Genomic DNA, 22813 nt, shown 5'->3' on the forward strand with positions numbered 1-22813 from the left:
AAGTAGTTAGAGGCTGGCGAGCGGACAAGAGGATGATGGATGAGTGAGGAAGACGGTTTCAAGTGGGTTTGACTCTATCAGGATATTAGGGTCGTCTGCTTTGCCATTAGCCGCTAGCAGCTTGCTTTTGTCGTGGTCACTGCTACTGTAGGTTACAAACGAAGTAGACGAAGGAATTCGAAGAAGAGAAGAGCGAAAAAGCGTCGAAATGCAAAAAAAAAAATAATAATAATAATAATAATAAGAGAAAAGAAAGGCGTTGTCGCGGTGGTAGTAGTCAATAGTGGTGGTGGTAAGTGAGATAAGTTCGTTGCGCGCGTGAGAATAAGTGGGTATACGTGACTAGCCAAGACGAGCCAGAAACCAGCTAAGATGAGACCAGGCGGAGAGAAAAGGTCGTAGTCAATGAGAGTGGATCGCTGATTCACCTGGCAGATGGCGGGTTGGCGTTATCAATGGCGTTGGCTGGCGGATGAGACAGTAGTAGGGTTAGCAGAGTAGTATGGGGTAAAACCTGTGCAGGATAGCTGCCGATGAGGGATGAGATTGGTGCTAAGATCAATTTAACACGCGACAGCATCAGAGATGTATGTATGTATGTATGTATGTATGTATGTACAGGTACATTGGGCAGCAGACGAGGAGTGAATAGAGGAATTGCAGTCGAAAGGATCGAAGCGAGGAGGGAGACCGTAACAGATCATATAAACGAGCTACTGGGAGTTAACATACCCGACATCTGATTCCTACCGGAAAACGCTGTACTTGTACATCCAATCTATCAATCAAACTCACCAGGGGTGGGTGGGTGGAATGATCATTTCGTATAGCTTATGCCAACCACGAGAGAAAACGGACCGCGGTAGAGACGGAGGGCGACAAAAGAAACGCAGAACTTCCGGAGTCTTGACTTGTACCGTGCAGCCCTGTCTTCTCTCTTTTCCCCTCGCTAAAAGTTGGTTAATCTGAAAGTTCTTGGAACAGCCAAGGAGCTCTGTTTCTGTCAGCCGTAACTCAGGGGGGCGGGTTAAACAGTCGGGATCTCATTGGCTACCAGTTTGCCCCAGGGGCTGCGGAGGGCTAAAAGTGTCTATCACAAGCGCATTCGTCTCTCAGTCTACGGCGGATGTACCTCAAGATCTACTTCTACATTCATACATACATCCATCAAAAAAGAGCTATCATAGATAAATGATTCATCTGAGTAAACATGATAAACACGTTTATTTTCTCTCTTTCAAACATCATCTTTTATGGTTTATGGAATGTGCAAAACTGCAGGCATCTGGGCACCTCTGTTTCAGCTGCCCTATAGAACTGATAACCTTTTCTTGACCCCGCCGTCCAATCCACATCCTCATGGAAAACTCTTTCACGTTCTTCCCCAGAACCCCGGATTAACCGACGTAAAATAAATTACCCCACACAATAACCCAGTCAGCCATCCCCCCCTGTCCGACGTTTAATATAAATTCAAAAATAATCCTCCCATTTTTGACTTTTTCCCTTCTTGGCTCTCTCGTACGGATCGATCGAAGCAAAAATTGCCCCCGTTGGCCTGCTCCAAGCCGTTGTCAAATAGAACGACAGATGAAGAAAAAGAAATGAAGATGATTTTCCTAGCCTTGTTTCTATAAATTCCTTAGTTTTACGCCACATAGAATGCCTTTCCACCTGGGGGCCCGGGCAATTTGTTTGGTTAATCTTATTAATTTTTTCCTCTCTGGCGCCACCATTCGCCACAGCGTTGCACTGCTTAATGCTTAGTGCTTGAGGTTACATACCATGGTTCAGCGACGGTGGGATTTTGGTTCCCCCACGAGACGAAGTGCGGGAACAACCAGCTAAATAATAATCTTCCACTCAAGCCGTTGTCATGCCTTGTTTCTTCATATCACCTGCGCACATTTTGCCCCCCCATGACCACAATCCAATCAACAAGGTTCGTTGACTTCGGATCGCGTCGAACAGGTTTATTTACTATGCTGTACATCCATGCCTATGCCTGGTTCACCCCCCTCTCGTTTGTTAATATTATTATATCAACTAACTACCATTGGCCCAAGTTAACACCTATTCGATTTATTATTTACTGGGATTCTTCCAGCTATGAACCTGGTTAACTTCACAAACTAACAGCAACTCCATGAGTCTCTGCTCAGGCACGGGGTCTTGGAGACATCTGATTCCAGTGTCAAATCGTCGAATCGGCATGTCTCCTCTCCTCCCCTCCCTTTCCCCTTCCCCCCTCCAATACACCCCTCCAATACACCTACACCCACCTACACCCACATATCGTCATGGTCAGAAGGATACTGTAGCTGTTACATGTCAACCTCTCCTCCCTGCCAGCTTCAAGGATCCCGATCCAGCCCTGCAATGCTCGTTCTTGATCCAGCCCTGCAAGAACGAGCATTGAACACCTCGCGGCATCCACATGCCCATAGCTCTCTCGTCGTCTCGTCTCTGGGCTCGTCGAGCTTTGGCAAAGAAATGAATGGTGTGTATCCATCCATTCATCAAATGCCGGGAACTCCACAATAGTTCTGTGGGTCCCGGTAAGTTCCCGCCGCGATACCACGGCGCCTGTGTATTTCGTATCAGGCGGGAGTTGCTATGATGTGTATTACGGGAACGAGCGTCTCTGCCGTACCATACATAACTTACTGTGGCTTGTAACCGACTTGTATTGCTTCCAGTATTTATTTCCATGCGGTAACTTTGGCCCATTTTCAATGATGACATCACTGGTCGGCGATCCAGTGACTCACCGGCGATGGGAGAAGATGAGAAAAAAGGGAAGAAACTTATTTAATTCAAATTCACCTGTTGTTGCTCAGATCTCTTCACACTTCAATCAAGCTGCTGCTTCTCCAGGGAACAACAGATCCCACTCTACCTGTGACCTGGTGCCTTGTGCTTGTCGGGGCCCTGTTGGTGAATGGGTCAATGGGGAGCTCTCTCCGACCCACGCGCTGTTGAGGAATGCTACGACATCCATGCCTTCAATACTAGCTACTACACTACCATTATATCACAAAATAAAATAGAATAAAAAATTAATAAATAAAAAGAAATGAAAATAAGAGTATGAAGCTGACAGGTAGTTTTAAAAAACCTACTCTATCTGGAGCCTGGATGCCGTCAAATTATGCCACATTACATCGTATTTGGACAGCCCGAACTACTACTACTACTACCACTACCACTACTACTACTACTACTATTCTTCATCAGTGCTTCTGCAGACTGACAGACAGACTGTCCCGGCTTCAATATCTCCGCCGTCTAGCGGGTTTTTTCCCTTTTGCCGCCGCTTATCTCTCCCCTGTGCCCGTATGCTATCCCATCTATGGGCTTGATGAATATAACGTCTATTACTGCATCATCTATTCTACCTTATCCTCCTCTTCTGCTACAAAGGGAGCATGTCCCCAGCGGATCCTCGCCGGAACTGTGGCGTAGAGTATACAGTACGATTAACTCCCGAGAATCACTCTACAAACAAAGCTTCTTCTTCCTGAACTAATTTCATTATTATATACTTTCTCTTATCTTTTTATCTTCTATTTACTCCTTCATCGTCCCTCATCCTCATCCTCGTCATACAACATCCCCCACCCAATTCCATATACATTGACACAATACGCCACCCATCATGCCCTCCATAACCCAGCCAACCACAATCCCGCGCATCACAAAATTCACCAACTGCCGCATCCCCCACAACGACGAGCTCATCGAGCAAGATCTCTGGGTCGACTCCTTCTCCGGCAAGATCCTTCAGGACCAACAAGCCTTCTACGAATACCAGCTCTGTCCAGACCAAATCATCGATCTGGGCGGCCGCATCCTGACCCCCGGCTTCATCGATGTGCAACTCAACGGAGCTAGGGGTTTCGACTTCTCCGTGCCGCAAGCGACGAAGGAAGAGTATGATGCGGGTTTGTTGAAGGTGAACCAGGCGCTGGTCAAGATGGGCGTGACATCGTATTTGCCTACGGTCACGAGCCAGCAGAGCTGGGTGTATAAAGAGGTATGTATCCCTTACATATCTCACAGTATAAAATATTATACCATACATAAAACACACACACCCCCAATAACTGATATCTAAACATTCCTAGGTCCTCCGGTCCCTCGGCCCTTCCGGTGGATCCCGCCGTCCCGTAGACGGGGCGGAATCTCTTGGCGCCCATGTCGAAGGGCCCTTCCTCAGCCCTGGCAAAAACGGCATCCACAGCCCCAGCGTCCTTATAGCCGCCAACACAGGTTTCCAGGATCTGATCGATTGCTACGGTGCCGAAAACCTCCTCCCGCCAACCACCAGCAGCTCCAATATGGATCCCGCCACAACCCCCACAGCCACTTCTGCCTCTGCCTCCGCCGCCGCCTCCGCCCGCACAACCCCAAATATAAAAATGATCACCGCCGCCCCCGAGGTCGGCCTAATGAACTCCCTCATCCCCTCCCTCGTCGCGGAAAACATAATCTTCTCCATCGGCCACTCAGACGCAACCTACGAACAAGCCCTCGACGCCCTCGCCAACGGCGCAACGATGATAACCCATCTCTTCAACGCCATGCGGCCCTTTTACCACCGCCACCCAGGCATCTTCGGGCTCCTGGGCCACCAGTCCCCGCATACCAAGAGGCCCTTCTACGGCCTGATTGCCGACGGCATCCATTTGCATCCGACCAGCATTCAGATTGCATATAATGCGCATCCGAGGGGGATGGTGCTTGTTACGGATGCGATGAAGCTGTGTGGGATGCCGGATGGGGTGTACGAGTGGACGAACGGGGAGAGGATTGTGAAGAGGGGCCCGTTGCTGACGCTGGAGAGTTCCGTGAATGGGAGTGGTGACGGGAATGGGAATGGGAATGGGGAGGTGGGGAAGATTGCCGGGTCGTCTGCAACATTGATTGAGTGTGTGAATAATTTTAGGAGGTGGGCGGGGACTGGGGTTGTGGAGGCTGTTAGAGCGGTGACGGAGACGCCGGCGAGGATGCTGGGGCTTGTTGGGACGAAGGGGGTGTTGGTTCCTGGGGCCGATGCGGATATGGTTGTTCTGGGGGAGGACGAGGAAGGGACGCTGACCGTTGATCAGGTTTGGAAATTTGGGGTTAGGGTTTTCGATCGGGAGAAGGATGTGAGGGATTGGATGTAGGTGGGTGCGGTGGGGGTGTGGCGAGGATGGAAAGAGATACGGGGTGGAGCGGTTGATGTGCATGCTTCGATTGCCTTTTTTTTTTTTCTTTCTCTCTTTTCCAAAAAGCGAAGATATTCCCTTCTTGCAACTGACATTGACAGCCTGTACATCTCCTTGCTTGCTTGCTTTTTCTTCATGCATTCATCACTTGTGACTTGCATTTGTTATTATACTGCATGACTATGGATATAACAGATTGAATACTATGTATAGAGATACTTCAGATACCAGGCATTGCCATGTTTCCTCATTTCATTCTGCATAATATGGAGTTATATTTGTTACAGGTTATTCTGGTTGGTTTCAGCTCTGTTTTGAGTTGTGTCAATTTTTTTGTCTGGTTCGCCCCTTTTTCTCACTGCTACCCTCCATGAAGTGCTGTACTATATATAGCTCCTCCTCCTTTATCACCAGCATTAAAAAAGATAAGTTTTCACAATGCAAATTGACAATTCAAATAATATAGTAAAGCGAAGCTAACGTTAGTTTTAACAAAATAAGAATGTGTGTCTGCCGTAAGCAATGATGTATCCATGTCATCTCACCTGATATTCGTGAGTTGACCGTTCGATGCACGTGCTCAATACAAAATAGACCTGGAAAACGAAGAAAATAAAAAAAAAAAAAAAAAAAAAAAAAAAAAAATCAAAACAAATCTCTCACTCCTTCTTTTGACTCTCTCCCATCTTGAAAAAAGTTCCCCGCCTAGTCAATGAACAAGTCAAACGCGGGCCCTTTCGACTGCAGAATGGAAGTTGATTTAATATATTGAGTGTGATGGGGATGCAGCCGAGAGATACAAGGCCGTTCTGTTGAGGCAGAGTTAGTTATACGGTACCGAAAGTATATGCGCAAAATGCAAACGGGATATCTATATGTCATGTATAAGTAAATGAGAAACTTACCATTTTGTTATCAGCGCAGCATACAGCATTAGAGTTGCATCCATTAATTAGATCGAGGTTTAATTCTTCATTTATCTGTTTGCCTGTTTTATTTTCCAATTTAAACATCTCTCCGGTCAGCGCAATCCTCCTATATTCAGTAAAGAAGTGGCATCGAAACTTACACTGGGTGGCAACAGAGCCCTTGCTCTTCCCGGCCTCCTGATCTAACCCGAACAACTTCAGTCCCTGGATGACCAACCTGTCCTCACTGGAGTGGGTGGCCTTGCAGCATTGTGGGACAGAATTGCAGTTTGCGCCGCTGGGCCTGCCATCGCGGATGGCGAGGGGGTCAGGCATGTCACCGGGCTGATGGGATGGAGGCAGGGCGACGGCGTTGACGATACTGCTGATAAAGGCGAAGGCGGAGATGAGGAATTGGAGCTTCATGTTTGCGGGAGGTGTGATGGGATTGGTCGTTGTGAGGGAGGAGGACGAGTAGCTCTAGGATGTTTTGTTAAGGAGTAGTTGGTGTGGTGTATCTGGGGAGGAGAGGAGGGGTCGGGGAATGAATGAGAGTGGGGAGTTGTGTTTCATTGCATTAATGACAAAATGCTTTGTTTTGCTTTTAGTCCCGAAGGATAAAGCAGAGAGAGGGAGGGAAAAGAAAGTGTCAAGAGGTTTATAATAGTAATTCCCCTCCCGGAACGGAGGCTTGATTTTGAGAGCAAAGTTAACAATGATGCCGTGAATAGACAGTAGAGCATTGCCCTGGGAGCTCTCTCGTTCTGCAAAAAGGGTTTCGTGTTGGTGTTGGGTGCCACATGGTCAGAAGCTCTAGGAAACGGCCCAGTTCCCCAATTCTGAAGCTTTCAACATGATCTCAACCAATGTACCGCGACCAGTGAACAGTATAGGTTCGTTATTTCGATGTTCTGACTGGGTTTGAATAAGAACAGGTATACATCGCTCAGGTAAGCATGAACCGTCTGATGTGTACCGTTCATCAGGGGCCGCACTTTGATTGCACATAGCGGAGTTTGAACGAGTTCGAGTTCGATATACATGTTTCAGGGACTATGGTAGAAACCAATAAACCCATAAGAACCCCTAGGTTGGACAAACCGGCCCGCATTGCTAATTGAACTAACCGTGCATGAGGTACCTGCATTCGTGTCAACATGCCTGCTGATTAGTGGATGGCTGAGATCGAAACAAACCTGGTGAGTGGTTGACTCCAGTTTCTGACAGGTTTCATGCCGTGTTAAGCAAAGAAATCTAACGGTTTTTTTCGTTTCTTTTCTTTTCTTTTTCTTTTTCTTTTTCTTTTTCCTTTTTTTTTTTTTTTTTTTTTTTTTTCTTTGATCATGCCTCCGGAGGATATGACCGAACGCTATGTCGATGGATTTTCATGCGGCAAGGCAGAGAAAATTATACCCATCACCTCTTGCAAAAAGGAGACTTGTGCTGAATAGTCTCTGGATAGTTGAATGGTATACTTGCGTTTCATATATAATGCTCCCCGCATTTAGTGATAGGACGAGGCCGTGGTCATAAACAGCTCTGGAAGTCGAGCTAGCAGACCACACACTTTCAAGCCCAGAAACTCACAATCTCTAGAATAACGTGGAATAACCTGACCAAATGGCAGGCTTGGTTCACTGCAAAGGTTGCTAACTACGAGAACGACCATACACCGTGGAAGGGGGGTCACGTGCTGGAGGGTCCGACCTGTATATAACAGTCAGCATTTTCGGCAAGGGCTGTGGTGCCGATACATTTAAAACGCTTTCGTCAGCCGTTCCGGCTTTGCCACTGCGATGGGGGGTAATAGGCGTGAGAAAGGAAAAAGAAAAGCCACCAGATAATTTCTCTCTTATGCCTATGTACCTTACAGATGTTCGCAAAAGTATTATAACAAGAATCTTCCCATCCAGCATTGGCCCAAATACTCTTTGCGATCCCGCTCTGCTGCGAACGACAACATGCGCAGCAATATAAAAATATATATATGGTTATTAAGACGGGATGAGAGTAAGTATAACGACTCCTCCCAATCAGCCAAGCAATCTGCGAAACATTTGAAAAGATTTCGTTTGTAGATATGGAAGTTAAAAAAGGAATCCAAAAACGCAATGTGAGTGCCAGCGTTATGTATACAGCCCTTTAAAAGAATCATCATAGTTTAGGAACGTGTCTCCTCCATCCCGCTTCCTCCGCAATAAGCTCCGCCGCACGCTCACCAATAGCCAGCACCGTCAACATCGGGTTGATGGTTACCATGGTAGGGAAGACGCCAGCATCCGCAATGCGGACTTTCTTCAGCCCCCTAATCTTCAGCTGCGGATCAACCACAGCAAGTGGGTCATTCTGAACATCGCCCATCTTCGTTGTTCCAGCAGGATGGTAAACAGTGTGGGCAGCACGCCTCCCGTACTCGCTCAGCTGCTCGTCAGTCGTTACGTTGGGACCGGGTGCAACCTCTCGCCTAATCCATTCTTTAAATGGGGATTGCTGTGCGACTTTACGCGCCGCCTTCAACCCAGCAACGATGGTCGCGGCGTCGTAACCTTCTGGATCGGTGAAGTAGCGGAAATCAAGCGCGGGCTTCACGTTTGGATCGGACGAGGTGAGATAGAGTCGACCCCTGGAGCGTGGGCGGGGGATATTGGGTGTCATGCAGAAGGCATCTATGGGAACGTCGTACCCGAGACGCTCAGTGTTGACGCAGAATGGAATTTGGTAGCAGTGCATCATGACATCTGCAGCATCGCCGTCAAAGCCAGCTGAGTTGGAAGGTTCACGGCGGAGGAAAATGCCTGCGTCGGAGTCCATGGTGGTTTGGTTGGGAGGAACGGGTTGGTTAAGTTCCCAGATGATGATTGTTTCTGGGTGATCAAGAAGATTCTCGCCTACACCGGGGATGTCCTTCACCACGGGGATTGAGAGAGAGGACAGTTGCTCCCGGGGGCCAATTCCAGATAACAGAAGCAATCGAGGGGTATCTACTGATCCAGCACAAAGGATGGTCTCCCTTCTAGGATTGACGGTCAATTTCTCTCCAGATTGGAGGGTAATGTTGACTCCTGTAACGGTATCATCCGCAACATTGACCCGAGAGACCCAAGTATCTGTCAAAATAGTCAAGTTTGGATGTTTTTCCTCTCCACGAAGCATAGGATGGATGTACGCAACGCTTGCACTGCTCCTACGCCCATCATCAGGATTGTAGGCAACGGAGAAGAAGCCAACGCCCTCTGCCAGTTTCCCCTTGGAGCGGATTTCCTTATTAAAGTCTTCAATGATAGGGACATGCAGAGCAGTAGAGCAAGCTTTCACCCAATCCTTGCATAGCTGGTTCCGGTGCCGAGCGTGTACAGGTTGGATAGTCGTGCGAAGGTTATCCAAAACGCGGGTAAAGGTTTCGAAGTCCCAGCCCTTACAACCCATGCTCTCCCACAGCTTGCAATCATATTCAAAGGGGCGGAAGGAGATCAGGGTATTATGACTGGAGCAGCCACCAAGCACCTTGGCCCGTGAATGCCGAATATAGCTATTTCCTACAACCAAGAAAATGAAAAGACGAAAAGTAAGCACCATGAGAAAGTCGGAGAGGGTGCTGTCGATTTGATGGACCATTTAGGTCATCACAGTTGGCTGAGTTGCAGAACCGTTAGCAACAGCAAAAGAGGGAGAAAAAACGTACCCATCGGCTGATCAGTCGTTGGATAATCATAATCAAACTGTCCTCCCAGCAATTTGAGCCAATCCTTGAGCAAGAGTATTCTGTCATCTTTGAAATCGCTGGGGCCAGCCTCGATTACGAGGATCTTCATCCGTGGCAGATATTCGGCCAGCCTGCTGGCGATTACACACCCTGCTGTTCCTCCACCGACAATAACATAGTCATAGCTGTTGACATCAGCGGCAGGAATATATGTTGTTGTTGCCATATTTTCAGCCTATTCTTTTTCTTTCTTTATCTATACTTCTTTGATACTCGTGTTGAACAGGTCTCAAGATGGGAGAAGGAGGTCTTGTTGAAGGACTTCACTACTCGACGATAGAGGAAACTAAAGTGGGAAAGGAAATAACCTTGCTTGATTTGCTGAATCGTCAATGATGATCTCTTTGTATGACTCGTGTAATTGATACAGCGCTCTTCGTCGAACGACAAGCTTCACTCTCTGCGGATAAAATGATCGCATAAAGAATATCTAATAAAGAGACGTTGAAAAAAGAAGGAAATTGCCCTTTAATAGAAACTCGCCAAGGAACAAGTCGAAATTCCAAAAGAATTTTTATTCAAAATTCCGGATCGACCAAACGCAGGGAATATGGTTGGTCGACCAACTTTGAGGAGTGGAAAATCTAGAATCGCTATGCTCCAATAATAGAACCAAAGGTTATGACCCAACATGTCAAGATTTTTTAACTATTAATCAGTTCCACAAACACACTTTTCCCCAGGAACTGAATAATCAAACTTTTCAAAAAAAAGAAAAAAAAAAGTTTTTTGTGATTCTTCATGTCTTTCCACTTTATTCAATTTTCTCAATTCTTTTTCATTAAATAGTTTCCTAACCTGTCTTGTTCCTACAACTTTCTGTTTTCTGTGAGGGAATAAATGCGAGGCCAGTGGCAACAAGTAGCAGAGCGATGGTGACATTAAGATCTACCAAGAAGAGTTCGCCCGTTGGGTTGAAGTTCGTGGACTCATCGTAGATGCTCTAATTTCCGATAGATCACATTATATCATGATTTAGTTAGGTAACGTGGGTTCGATGAATACCCCAGCCCGTTAAGATAGGTCCGTTTGAGTGCCATATTAATGCACTGTATCATGGCTGTTTATGAAGCATTTGAAATTCTTCGCTTTCATTTTCAAACTGTCCACGGATTTCTATCGGTGAGACGCACAAAACACATGTGATCTGAAAGTTGTGCATTATGTCAAGACTCCAGAGTACGCTAGAATTGGCATGACGACTTGCAATTGTATGTCAACAAGCACTCGGCTTTCCAGCTGAGGGGTGACAGGGCCCCCTGTCGTGATGTTGTGAAGATGGAGGCATGTGAGCTTCCAGTTTCTGCTGGATTGTGTCTGAATTTTGCAATTGCAAAGTAGTTGAGGACATCAAACAATTTGACTTCAGTGATGCTCGAAAGACCTCCTATCATCTCCATCACTCCCTGCTATATTGCTTAGAGATCTTACAAAGCCTAGATATCTTATATGGATATTCAAGCTGTGGGTCGTAGTGTGTATTGACAAATTTGACATTACCCAAGGAGATAGTCGACTGTGTCGAAACCAGACAGTTGGGGTAGCAATGGCTGTGGCATATGATAGTTATACATTTTGAAATCTCAATAACCATTCTCTGGTCTTATCAGTCTTCTTGGGAAGTCAAATAGCTGTTGTTTGAGAAGCAACTTGTGATGAGATATGGATGGATATTCCAGCTGCTTATTCCTTGCTATAAATATCGGGACGGTATATTGTTGCGTGCTGGGTTATCGGTATCTTCTGAGGGAGAAGATCGCTAGGACGGGCTGCATTAGTGCTAGAGACATGGGTATAGTATCGGTCGGGTATCTCTTATTGATTCGTCCGCTCATATTATTCCAATTGCGGTGTAAAGATCAACGGCTCCACACCTCCGCAACTAGCAGGCATCACGCCTTCATTCCATTCCCTTCGACCGGGCGGATTTAAACGTCAAATTTTTGCATCTGAAAGTTAGACAAAGTTCGGAGTCGTGGAAGTTGCCATGCTGACTCATCAGAACTATGTTTCTTGGCGCCAAATTACCGCGGTTTAAACCTTAGCCCTATCAGGAAGGGACATCCTATTGGCTGAGGTGAGTGGAGCGGGTACTTGGCAATGCATAGTCACGTCCATGGGAGCGCAAGTCACCTTCTGTCGAACCTTCACATGTTAGAACATTGATTCTTGTACCTATGTAATTTAGCTGACATGAGCTATCGATGACCCTCATTTTCATCTAAAATCGTGTGAGAAAAGGGAGTTCTGATACCTCCAATCTTGAATTGAAAAGAACAATTACAGTTGTCAATTATTCGTTGTAAAGGGTGCCAGAGATTGAAATATTCCACTCAGCATTTCTTCATAGTGAGCACATAAAAGTAAATATATACACGATATTTCCAATTGAAATCTACGAAGTTTTGGTTTTCGATACTTAAGCGTCACAATACAGTCATAGATACATATGTATTAGAGAATAGAACATAGAACGCCAGTCTAGCCGACGAGATGGAGATAAATATATTGCATTCAATACAGCATAGAGGGAAATGAAATGGGGTCTATGAGCACCAAAAGAATCCACGGACGACAATAAAGTCATAAGAGTTCTCCAGCTCAAAGTCCCAATTCTATCGTCTATCCGTAGCAACTTGCCAGTCTTCCTGAACAGTAATGCCCATAGCCTCACTGGCTTCCACGTCGCTGCTTCCACGCGAGCTTGACACTTGTTTATTCGGTCCACTAACCTCCGCATAGTGTTTTCCGGCCACTGGTCTTAATTGATACTGTGAGTTGTTGTCGTTGAGCTGCTCGAATCCGCAGCCGTCAAGGCCTGGGCTTTTTGAGGGAACGGTGGATTGATAGACCGGAGTGCCATTGTTTGAGTAGTTGCCGCGCCTTAGCAAGGGTCGTAGGAGTGGAATGCACGAGAGCGTTATGGCTACGCTTGGTTCGAGGCCGGAAAAGATATTGGCGGATGGGAGGGAGTAGGTGATGTCTTCGAAGTCCATGGAGGAGAGAGTGCGGATGCGAATGGCACTGACGACGCATGTTCTTTTTTTTAAAAAAATTTTTTTTTATGGTAAGTCGGAAGATAAGACCGGGATGTAATATTTTGGTTGCGCTCTGAAGGACACAGGAAGGGAGAAGAGAGACATACAAAAGTCCAATGCTGAAGACACCCATCAAGACGAGTTTCTTGTATAATTGCATCTGTAGCTTGAAGAGGTATGGCAATGGCAGGAGAAGAACCAATACATCGGTGACTAGGTTGAAAACACCGGTTATGGTGAAGGAGAGGACTTGGTCGCTGCATTTGCCTCCAGGGATTGTCTGGTCCCAGTTGAAGGCGAAAGGCCGGCAAATAAGGCATCCCGCAACAATGGTTGCAATTGCCCATGAGATGATGAATACCATGGCACCTCTACCTACCCAGATGACGATAGGGACCGCGAATACTCTGGCGTAGAGCAAGAGAATGGACACCTTACAGAAGCTGAGGCTGAGCGCCCACAGAAACTGAAGCGGGATGAGAAGCTGGATGTGGCATTAGTTGGTGTTGCAGGGTTCGTCGTGTTTTCCAAGGGTATCGGAAAGAGGGGATCTCCCTACCTTCAAAAGCTTGGTAATGGGCTCCATTCCGTACTCCATGAGGACTTTCGTCGTATGTCCATAGCCAATGCCACATTGAATAACACCTATCCTCGGACTCGTTAGAAGATTTCCTCCGGTGTTGAGACATGATTTTAAATACGGTATGAGAACTCAGATAATTAGCATGCCACTTACCCGTTATACTGACTGATTCTAATGTCACTGAGAATATCTACCCTTGTATTAGCAAGACAAGGTTACTGATAAACAGAAGTGGTCACATAACTCACACATGCAGCAATGATACAGTAGTCACTTGCATCTAAAGCTCTGTGAGCGATGCGCCGAGCGAGAAGCCGTAGCGAGACAGCCAATGCCGGAGTAATACTAAACGCGATTGCTACGCCTAGAACGGCTTTCTGATCGGCGGTCACGATGGGAAAAGGCGGCGCCTTGGTTGGTGGTGGAAGTTTGTCCATGGAGGGAGAATATGTGGAAGGATTCTTGAGAATGGTGTTGCACGTAAAACAAGATTAAGAAAAGGTAGAGGCACACAACCGCTGGAGGTCATGTAGGAACTGCCTTTGGGTTTTATTTAGGGAGAAGTTGCAACTCAGTCAGGCCGAAATAGATGTGATAGGCTTGGAATCCGTCTGTTTACGGCCCGCGACCTTGGGTTAGCAGACGGGTGAGTTCCCAATCCTCATGAAGGCAAACGGACAGGGATATGTAGATCCAAACTGGTTTGGATCCCGCAGATCCACGATAGCTTTTGTTCAGGATTATCACCAATTGGCGATTTTGCGGAAGTCCTGTCAGGCTTTCAGGGGACGAGTAGAGCACACTCCACACAAAACCAGGCGGCCCCACCGCTGCTGTTTCAACTTAGCTTCACATGAACTGGTGAAATTATGGCAAAGCCTCCATATGCAGCTGGGAGTAGTCATGGTATTGATAATAATCAGAGTCAAGTACAAAACATGTGAGAATGACAACTCTTAAAAGGGAGCCTGGGAGAAGAAGCAGGACATCCGATATTCGGTCATGCCCACTCATTATTCCTTCAAAAAGTTCAACAGTTGTGCCATCCGCACGCAGAGGAGAGGAATGATGAGCCGTTTGAAACTTCTCAAGAAATTGTGGGCTGATTTAGGGACATTTTTCTCCCTGCAAGGTTTTTGAGGCGTCTGCCCGGCCTAAAAATTAATCACTAAAAGACGCCAAGGAAATGCCGGTTCTTGTGTCAAGATTTCAAGCCAGCAAAGTGAAATCACATCACGAAGACAAAAGGGGGCATATCATTATAGAAAATGGCGCTAAATAACAGTAATCATTTGAAGTGCATCTCATTATTCTTCGGGACACTTTGAACATATTGATTATCAACGGTCAGTTTTTCGTCAACGAGAATTTCTGGAAGAAAATTGTGGAAAATCTTGGGTTATGTTTATCCCTGTCAACGCCGGGCCCTCAGAGGATTTATGAGCTGCTCATCCCATTGGTTAGATCCGCCAAGAGTGGCAGACAAGCGTCAAAATGAAGGATTGAACAAGCTAATAACTTAAAACTGAAGGAAGCGTATGCTAGTGGTGGACTTCGGGACTTCGGGAACAGGGCTAGCATTCCAATTGGCACGTAACAGTTGCGCTCCCGTAGTTGGAAGAGGCCGTTGAAACTTTATATCAAGTTTCGGGTCGAGGCTTGATGGACCTCTTCAGCTCATTGTAGAGAAGATAGAAAAGGAGCAATAATTGCGAAACTTAGAAAATAGAGGAAATAGGATTTCTCTGACGGTGGAAATCTGTAACACTCAAAATACGGAGGTAAAACTGCGGGGAAGAACGTGCTGAAGAAACGGAGCACCGTTTATTTAATGAAAAGGCTCCACCAGAGGCTTTTCTATTGGCCACAAGGCAGCTAGCTCACCAACGTAAACTAAACTTGCCCAGAGGCCAAAAACAGAGCTACGGGATGAAATAACGCAGCTTATCCCAAATGTTGTGCGCATTGACGTTTTTGAAAAAATCGCGTCTTGCTATATAGCACTGTGCCCACACTTTCCCCTCGCGAGACGGGAACCATGCGCCAGTTGATCAGCGACCAACAAATCACAGAGCTGACATTGAACTCAAGAAGGATAATATGTCAGAGAGTCCCAACCCCGCAACCCTTCATCAATCCCATCCAAACCCTTGCCATCGATTTCGGAAGTCATGGCAGGTTTGAAGGAGCTCACAGGTTTGGGTGGGCTGCAGATTACTGGCCTGCTTGGAGTTGCTGCCCTGACACTTTGTCTCTGGCGTCGATATTTTTCCCCAATCAGCGACATTCCAGGTCCATTTACAGCCAGCTTCACTCGGCTGTGGCATATTCTGCGCATTCTGAAAGGAGACCAGAACCTAGAACTTATTCGCTTACATGACACGCACGGTATGTTTGCTCTCCATATCTTGCTATTAGGACCAATATAATTCCGCTAACCGAAATGCGGAAAACCAGGACACTTTGTTCGCGTGGCGCATAATGAGGTGAGTGTCAGCCATCCTGAAGCCATCAGGAAGATCCTTGGGGCACCGCTTCACAAGGGCAGCTGGTACAAAGTTATCGCCTTCCCGGATGGTCGCTTCGAGAATCCCATGTCCGCCACGGATCCCAAGGTGAAGATGGATTTGTCCAAACATCTCGCGCCTGCGTACACACTCTCCAACCTGCTGCATAACGAGGACAGCATTAGCAAAACAATCGAGTTGCTTCTGGGCTGGCTGGACAAGTTTTCTGCCTCCGGTAGTCTAATCAATCTCGACCAATATTTTACCTTCACCACCTCTGATGTTGTCGGTGAGGCGGTTTTCTCCACGCAGTTCGGCTTCTCGCGTGCAGGCCGCGACATCAACAATACGATCGCCAATGCACATCCCCAGGCTGCCTACGTCTCCGTCGCTGGTTTCTTCCGATGGTTCCACATTCTCTTCCTCAGCAACCCCGTCATCACCTGGCTGAACATTACGCCTTGGGGTCACCTTATTGACACGGCCATGACGGCCATTAAGGAGCGTCAGAAGAACCCAGATGCTCGTATGGATGCCGTAGCCCATTGGTTTCGCATGCTCCAGCAACATCCTGACCGCATGCAGTTGCACGAAATTCACAGCGCCGCATTCAACGCTGTCGCTGCGGGCAATGAAACTGTTTCTACGGCGCTGCAAGCGTTTGTGTACTTCATGATCCGTCATCCAAATGCCTGGAAGCGCGCGAGGGCTGAGATTGATGCAGCAGGTATCAACGACCGTGTTGTCAGGTACACGGATGCGCAGAACTTGCCATTCTTGCAGGCGTGTATCAAAGAGGCCCTCCGGATTTTTGGGCCGGCATCTATGGGTTTGCCACGTATTGCGCCCGAAGGTGGCATAACTTTTGGTGACCGGACCATTCCTCAGGGAACCATTGTGTCGGTCAACATCTGGGTTATGCACTACTCGAAGGAGACTTGGGGTCCAGATGCCCGCGAGTTCAACCCAGACCGGTGGCTGGGTGAGGATGCATTGCACCTTGCGAAATATTTCATCCCCGTAAGTAACCTCTATCCTAGCCGATCATTGGATGGACAACGAGGAAAGTAATAATAACAAACTTTGTTTTTTGCTAACCCATATTCGTTGGATTGATTAACAGTGGGGGATGGGTTATGCCTCATGTCCCGGGCAGAACCTTGCTCGAATTGAGCTGAATAAGATTTGTGCAACGCTCGTGCGGGACTATGATATCCGGCAAGCCAACCCGGAACAGGAGTGGACGTGGAAGGCTTTCTTCACGGTGGTTCCGCATAACTGGCCATGTTATATTCAGAAAAGGAATAAGAAGGGATAAACAGCCCTATATAACCTTGTTAGTCAGATGTTAGGAAGATGACAATTTTAGTTTAGTTATGCAGGAAGACACATGCTTTTAATTCATGAATTACGCATGAAATTCAAGGTTCCACTTTTGCTTCCAGAGCGATCGGTTGTCGGTTTTTCATTTCTTTCTCTCTGTGCAGTGCCGTATACAGCCTGGTTTAGTCGTCTCTCATCTCTCATTGATTTGTGAGTAGTTATAACCACCATTCAAGAATCACTAAAAGGCTAGCCTTGTTTTTCAGTCATCACGGTCCCAAAGCAAAAGAACATGTGTCCACGTAAGTAATATTGTATTGTTATTTGATGTCAATGTCCCCACTGCATATGCTGTATTAGCCCAAATTGCCTCGAAGCACAACTCTCATCCGTGTCTTTTCTACGCCCACAAAACGAGTTAGAAATTTTTGATCCGACATCATACCACGTGACTTGATCAGTTACAGTCCAACCTTCTCGATAGCTTCATCATCAACTCGAAAAGACAGAATTTCGAAGAAGCATCGGAACATAGACCCTGCGTTTTTACTTAGATAGTATTCTCTAGAACTTTGCGACGTGAGAGTGTGGGCCAAATTTCATCTTAACATATATATGGCTCCCTCACCTTACTCTTCTCCACGCCTCTATTATGACGGAAAAGTCCAACAATCCAGCTCGGGTAAATTGATCCAGTCCATAGACCCTTCCAACGCCTCTGTCCTAGCAGATATCGAATCTTCATCAAACAGAGATGTTGATTTGGCAATTGACTCGGCCCGAAGAGCTTTCCCCGCTTGGTCCCAGACTCCCCCCGCTGTGCGAACCAGAGTCCTCCTAAGAGCAGCGGGAATCCTTCGATCCAGAAACGATGAAATTGCAAAGGTCGAGACACAAGATACGGGCAAACCGTATTCAGAGACAAGCACAGTAGATGTTGTTACAGGTGCCGATGTGCTAGAATACTTTGCAAGCCTTGTTGGCGGGGGCGGATTAAATGGTGAAACAACGCAGCTGAGAGAGGGCGCTTGGGTATATACGAAAAAGGAACCACTGGGAGTCTGTGCTGGTATCGGTGCATGGAATTATCCTATTCAAATGTAAGAAAGATGAGACCCCAGTCTATATGCGGGACAGAAAATATATGCAACATATATTGAACAAGTTCTAATATCTCTCTTCCATTCCCGCAGCGCACTTTGGAAATCAGGTCCTTGCCTCGCTGCTGGAAACACCATGGTTTACAAACCTAGCGAATTCACTCCCCTTCATGGCTTAATTCTCGCCCAAATATATACAGAAGCTGGTCTTCCCCCGGGCGTCTTCAACGTCGTCTACGGTGCAGGCGATGTTGGTGCATACCTCACCTCTCACCCATCCATCGCCAAAGTCTCATTTACCGGCCAGGTGTCCACAGGGAAGAAAGTTGCCGGCTCCGCTGCCGGAAACATGAAATATGTTACAATGGAACTAGGCGGCAAAAGTCCACTCATCATTCTTCAAGACGCAGACATTGAGAACGCCGTTGACGGTGCCATGATGGCCAACTTCTTCAGCACAGGCCAAGTATGCACCAACGGCACCCGTGTCTTTGTCCCGAAGAACCTAAAATCTGCCTTCGAAACCCGCCTAGTAGAAAAGATGCAATATGTCCGGGCTGGCTGCCTCATGGATCCAAACACGAACTTCGGCCCGCTCGTATCGCTCCCACACTACGAGAAGGTCATCAGCTACATCCGCCACGGCATCGAGAAGGATAAAGCCACTCTCCTCTACGGTGGTCTGCAAGCTCCCAGCGTCCCCGAAAAACTGCGGAAGGGCTACTGGGTCACACCTACGATCTTCACGAACTGCGAGGATAACATGAAGATCGTGCAGGAGGAGATTTTCGGCCCTGTCATGTCGATCCTCACATATGATACAGTCGAGGAGGCGGTGAGGAGAGCAAATGATACACCACTGGGCCTGGCGGCGGGTGTTTTTACCCAGAATCTTAATATGGCGCACAAAGTGATTGCGCAACTGGAGGCGGGAATCACGTGGATTAATTCATGGGGGGAAAGTCCGGCAGAGATGAGTGTGGGCGGTTGGAAACAGAGTGGTGTTGGGGTTGAGAATGGGCGGAGAGGTCTTGAGGCGTGGGTGCGGAATAAAAGTACCCTGGTTGATATGAGTGGCGGAGTTGCGACTGCGTTTACAAAGCTTTGAGCAAAAAAGGAACTGTGGAAGCTTGATAGAGAGGTTGTGGGTTTTAGCAAGGGGTTTCTGATCTGGATACGGGCAAATATGCGTTTTCAAGGGACAGAGAAGCCCTGGCGGCATAACCGAATCGCTTCGTTAACTACGAGATCTGGGGACACGCATACTCCGCAGTGATTCCAGAACACTCCCCATATTCGCCAATAAGCAACTCCCTCTCTTGAATGGTCAGCATCCTGCATTTTGACTTTATATTCTTTAACTGTTAGATCTGTATGATACATTAAATGGCTTAACTTGATAAACAAGGCAGATCTTAAAAAGGATTGGTCAACGCTATACACGCATGGGAGAATGGGCGCAATAAACAAAAGGGTTGAATTAAGAGGCCTGAAAACGGTAAGAAAAGTTGACTATGGAGACAGAAGTAAGGCGTGAAAAAAAAGTGGGATCCAAATTGACACATTCTCTGAAGGTGGCAAATTGAAAGAATGGAAAATAAATCAACAAAATCTCTTTCTTTATATAGAAACATAGAAAAAGAGAAAAAGAAACTGCAAAGACAACCTCCGCGGGTTGATAGGATGGGCCGTCCGCAGAATGCAGTCATCGAAATAAGTTAAGATGTTAGGGGGAGAAACTGGAGATAGATGAGGAATGCCATATAGATCCCGTGAATGTTATTCGGCTAATGAAATCGTGGAAATTTCTTAGATCTCTCTCTCTCTCTCTCTCTCTCTGTGTGTGTGTGTGTGTATACTTCCCCTCACCTAGATAGGGTTGCTGGCAGAGCTCGTGGTCTTCCTCTCTGGTGAATGAATGTATATCTCTGAAGCCGCGAATCCGGTGGTAGCAGTATCACGATCTCAGGATTGTTATTAAAATTCCAGGCCTTTCTTTCCAACGCGCCCTTTTGGCTTATGGGTCATGCCTCACGTCTCAGCTGAATTAATTCTCGACCGCATCCGATCAAAGACCAAATCATCTGCAGCAATCATCGTCTCTTCAAGCCCCACAATGGCCGAATCCTTTAAGCGCGATGACATACTATCTGGAGTTAACTCGTCCAGTTCATCTTCCCTATTTCCATTAGCGTGGAAACCAGAGGTATCGATCTTGAGCGCGGTGGACTTTTCCGGCGTCGCTCCATCGTGCTCGTCAGAGGAGAGCGGCGGGGTCAGGCCTCGTGAGGAAGGCTGCGTATATTGCTTCGTGCGATGGACTAGGGGTGGTCCCTGCGTCCGTGCATCTGTTCCGGACTGCTCTATGCTGACGAAATACTGAAAGTTTGCAAAATTGGTTAATCTACACGTTTGCCATCACGTGTCATACTAGGAGCTTTGCATCCATATAGAGATATATAGATACATACATACATACATACATATATATATATATATATATATATTCATATACATACCTTGACAGTTTTCACTTTCAACTCCAGCGTCGCATCTTCATCCGCCACAATAAGTGGGTGCGGATGCAGCTGCAGCGCTGACAACGTCCACATGTGATTCACACCCCGCTCCAGCGCCTTCTGCAGCGCTGTTGCCTTGTGCACGCCCGTTGCCACAATCACTACCTCACGTGCGTCCAGGATCGTCTGAATCCCAACCGTCAACGACCTGCGTGGCACCTTCGATACATCGTTGCCGAAGAAACGCGAGTTGGCCAGGATGGTGTCGTATGCGAGTGTCTTGACGCGAGTACGCGAGTGGAGGCTGCTACCAGGCTCGTTGAAGGCGATGTGTCCGTCTGCACCCACGCCGCCGAGGAATAGCTCGATGCCGCCCACGGCTTGTATTTTGGCTTCATAGTCGGCACATTCTTTGGCTAGGTCTGGTGCGTTACCATTTAGGATATTGATGTTGGCTGGGGAGATGTCGACATGCGAGAAGAAGTGCTTGTACATGAAGCTGTGGTAGCTTTCGGGGTGATCGCGGGGAAGGCCCACATACTCGTCCTGGTGGTGGAGAGAGGGGTTAATCAGCTTCATTCATAGTTTATTTATATTAGATGGGAATCTGTCTACCATGTTAAACGTAATGACATGTCTGAAAGAGATTTCGCCAGCTTTATACCGTTGGACCAGGATACGGTAGATGACCTCTGGACTGCTTCCGGTCGGTAGGCCTAGGACAAATGGCCTATCTGCGGTGGGGTTGAATTGTTTGATACGGCCTACACGGAAGACAACACACGCCAGTTAAAATCCATATGGCAATGAAACGCACGTAGCTGCAGGATGCATTGGAAATGAATGAATGAATGAATGATGTATATAACATTTTCCATATAGATCTCCTATACGGGATCGATACAGGCAGAAAGTGGGGCGTCCATTTACTATAGCAGTGGGGAACATACATGTAGGATATGTATGAACAAAAGAGAAGACGGGTATAGTTATATAGATATAGAGGACGAATGACATCACATACTGATGATATAATCCGCGACGTATTCAGATACCGTCTGTGGGTCTTGCCTGATGATAACCCTCCTTTCATTGGAAATAAAACAAGACGTTAGATGGGGAACCGTCAAAACGTATATGCGTGGAACCAGAAAAAAGGGGAGCTGGGATCTTCTTACATGATGGTTACCGAACGGGACCTTGAGCTGGGTCGATAGCTTTCAAAAACTTGGCGACGATGGATAGAGGCGATGTCCGGATGCTTGAGATGGACGGGATTGTTCGAGCGACGGAGACGGAACAGCTGGAGAGAGCAGATGTTGGTTACCGTTGGTTGAGTTAATTATTATGGGATAGTTTTGTCAGCAGGAGCTTATAACTATTTTTGTGAAGTATATGGAAACGGGGATAGAATCAATAGATAACTAACTACAAGATGTCGAATCGAAAAATGAAGGATCAAATAACAAATCACCAACATTCCGGTTTTTTTATTTTTTTTATTTTTTTTTATTTTTTATATTTCCCTCTTCCATTGCATGCAGCATTCCATTGACTTATTAAAAGTCTCACAGCAAGATTAGTTAATAATGGCCTATTATTTTGTTCAGCCGTAGTGGTTAACTCTCTATCACAACTAGTTATCATGGACAGCTAGCTGAGTAAGCATTCCAGCACGAAATTTGATAATTATCATCGTCGCAGTGAAGTAACCTAAGCAGGGTGACATAGCGGACTGCTCCCTCTGATGGGGCGGCAAGTAATAACGAGATGGCCCCATTTCAAAAACCCGCGGAGATCGAGTCTCTCCAACCATGCCCCATTTTGGCGCAGGCGTCAGGGGATGTATGTATGATGTA

The 22813-nt window shown here is 46.8% G+C and overlaps 9 protein-coding genes across 9 annotated transcripts; 3 read left to right on the forward strand and 6 right to left on the reverse strand.

The window, feature by feature from the left end:
• Positions 1-2272: 2272 nt before the first annotated feature.
• PAAG_01362 (hypothetical protein) lies at positions 2273-2745 on the reverse strand (the record flags this gene model as incomplete). The annotated part of the gene is made up of 2 exons (XM_002796308.2): positions 2273-2614; positions 2668-2745. 2 exons carry the CDS (start codon positions 2743-2745, stop codon positions 2273-2275), a joined length of 420 nt encoding a protein of 139 aa, XP_002796354.2.
• Positions 2746-2857: 112 nt separating this feature from the next.
• PAAG_11266 (hypothetical protein) lies at positions 2858-3234 on the reverse strand (the record flags this gene model as incomplete). The annotated part of the gene is made up of 2 exons (XM_015846943.1): positions 2858-3023; positions 3164-3234. 2 exons carry the CDS (start codon positions 3232-3234, stop codon positions 2858-2860), a joined length of 237 nt encoding a protein of 78 aa, XP_015703365.1.
• A 424-nt stretch (positions 3235-3658) lies between these two features.
• Positions 3659-5171, forward strand: PAAG_01363 (n-acetylglucosamine-6-phosphate deacetylase; the record flags this gene model as incomplete). Its single annotated transcript, XM_002796309.1, has 2 exons — positions 3659-4036; positions 4128-5171. The coding sequence occupies 2 exons, from the start codon at positions 3659-3661 to the stop codon at positions 5169-5171; spliced, it is 1422 nt and encodes a 473-aa protein (XP_002796355.1).
• A 747-nt stretch (positions 5172-5918) lies between these two features.
• On the reverse strand, positions 5919-6547 carry PAAG_01364 (hypothetical protein; the record flags this gene model as incomplete). Its single annotated transcript, XM_015844326.1, has 4 exons — positions 5919-5954; positions 6014-6022; positions 6143-6201; positions 6283-6547. 4 exons carry the CDS (start codon positions 6545-6547, stop codon positions 5919-5921), a joined length of 369 nt encoding a protein of 122 aa, XP_015701234.1.
• Positions 6548-8275: 1728 nt separating this feature from the next.
• On the reverse strand, positions 8276-10050 carry PAAG_01365 (choline dehydrogenase; the record flags this gene model as incomplete). The annotated part of the gene is made up of 2 exons (XM_002796311.2): positions 8276-9657; positions 9804-10050. The coding sequence occupies 2 exons, from the start codon at positions 10048-10050 to the stop codon at positions 8276-8278; spliced, it is 1629 nt and encodes a 542-aa protein (XP_002796357.1).
• Positions 10051-12499: 2449 nt separating this feature from the next.
• On the reverse strand, positions 12500-13942 carry PAAG_01367 (hypothetical protein; the record flags this gene model as incomplete). Its single annotated transcript, XM_002796313.1, has 5 exons — positions 12500-12923; positions 13030-13406; positions 13482-13567; positions 13659-13695; positions 13754-13942. The coding sequence occupies 5 exons, from the start codon at positions 13940-13942 to the stop codon at positions 12500-12502; spliced, it is 1113 nt and encodes a 370-aa protein (XP_002796359.1).
• A 1734-nt stretch (positions 13943-15676) lies between these two features.
• On the forward strand, positions 15677-17330 carry PAAG_01368 (benzoate 4-monooxygenase cytochrome P450; the record flags this gene model as incomplete). The annotated part of the gene is made up of 3 exons (XM_015844327.1): positions 15677-15893; positions 15963-17032; positions 17136-17330. The coding sequence occupies 3 exons, from the start codon at positions 15677-15679 to the stop codon at positions 17328-17330; spliced, it is 1482 nt and encodes a 493-aa protein (XP_015701235.1).
• Positions 17331-17950: 620 nt separating this feature from the next.
• On the forward strand, positions 17951-19543 carry PAAG_01369 (betaine aldehyde dehydrogenase; the record flags this gene model as incomplete). The annotated part of the gene is made up of 2 exons (XM_002796315.1): positions 17951-18435; positions 18529-19543. 2 exons carry the CDS (start codon positions 17951-17953, stop codon positions 19541-19543), a joined length of 1500 nt encoding a protein of 499 aa, XP_002796361.1.
• A 923-nt stretch (positions 19544-20466) lies between these two features.
• On the reverse strand, positions 20467-21906 carry PAAG_01371 (glucosamine-6-phosphate isomerase; the record flags this gene model as incomplete). Its single annotated transcript, XM_015844328.1, has 4 exons — positions 20467-20814; positions 20955-21500; positions 21570-21718; positions 21885-21906. The coding sequence occupies 4 exons, from the start codon at positions 21904-21906 to the stop codon at positions 20467-20469; spliced, it is 1065 nt and encodes a 354-aa protein (XP_015701236.1).
• Between the last annotated feature and the right edge of the window lie 907 nt (positions 21907-22813).

The sequence above is a fragment of the Paracoccidioides lutzii genome (genome assembly GCF_000150705.2).
Source record: "Paracoccidioides lutzii Pb01 unplaced genomic scaffold supercont2.3, whole genome shotgun sequence".
Classification (NCBI taxonomy): domain Eukaryota; kingdom Fungi; phylum Ascomycota; class Eurotiomycetes; order Onygenales; family Ajellomycetaceae; genus Paracoccidioides; species Paracoccidioides lutzii.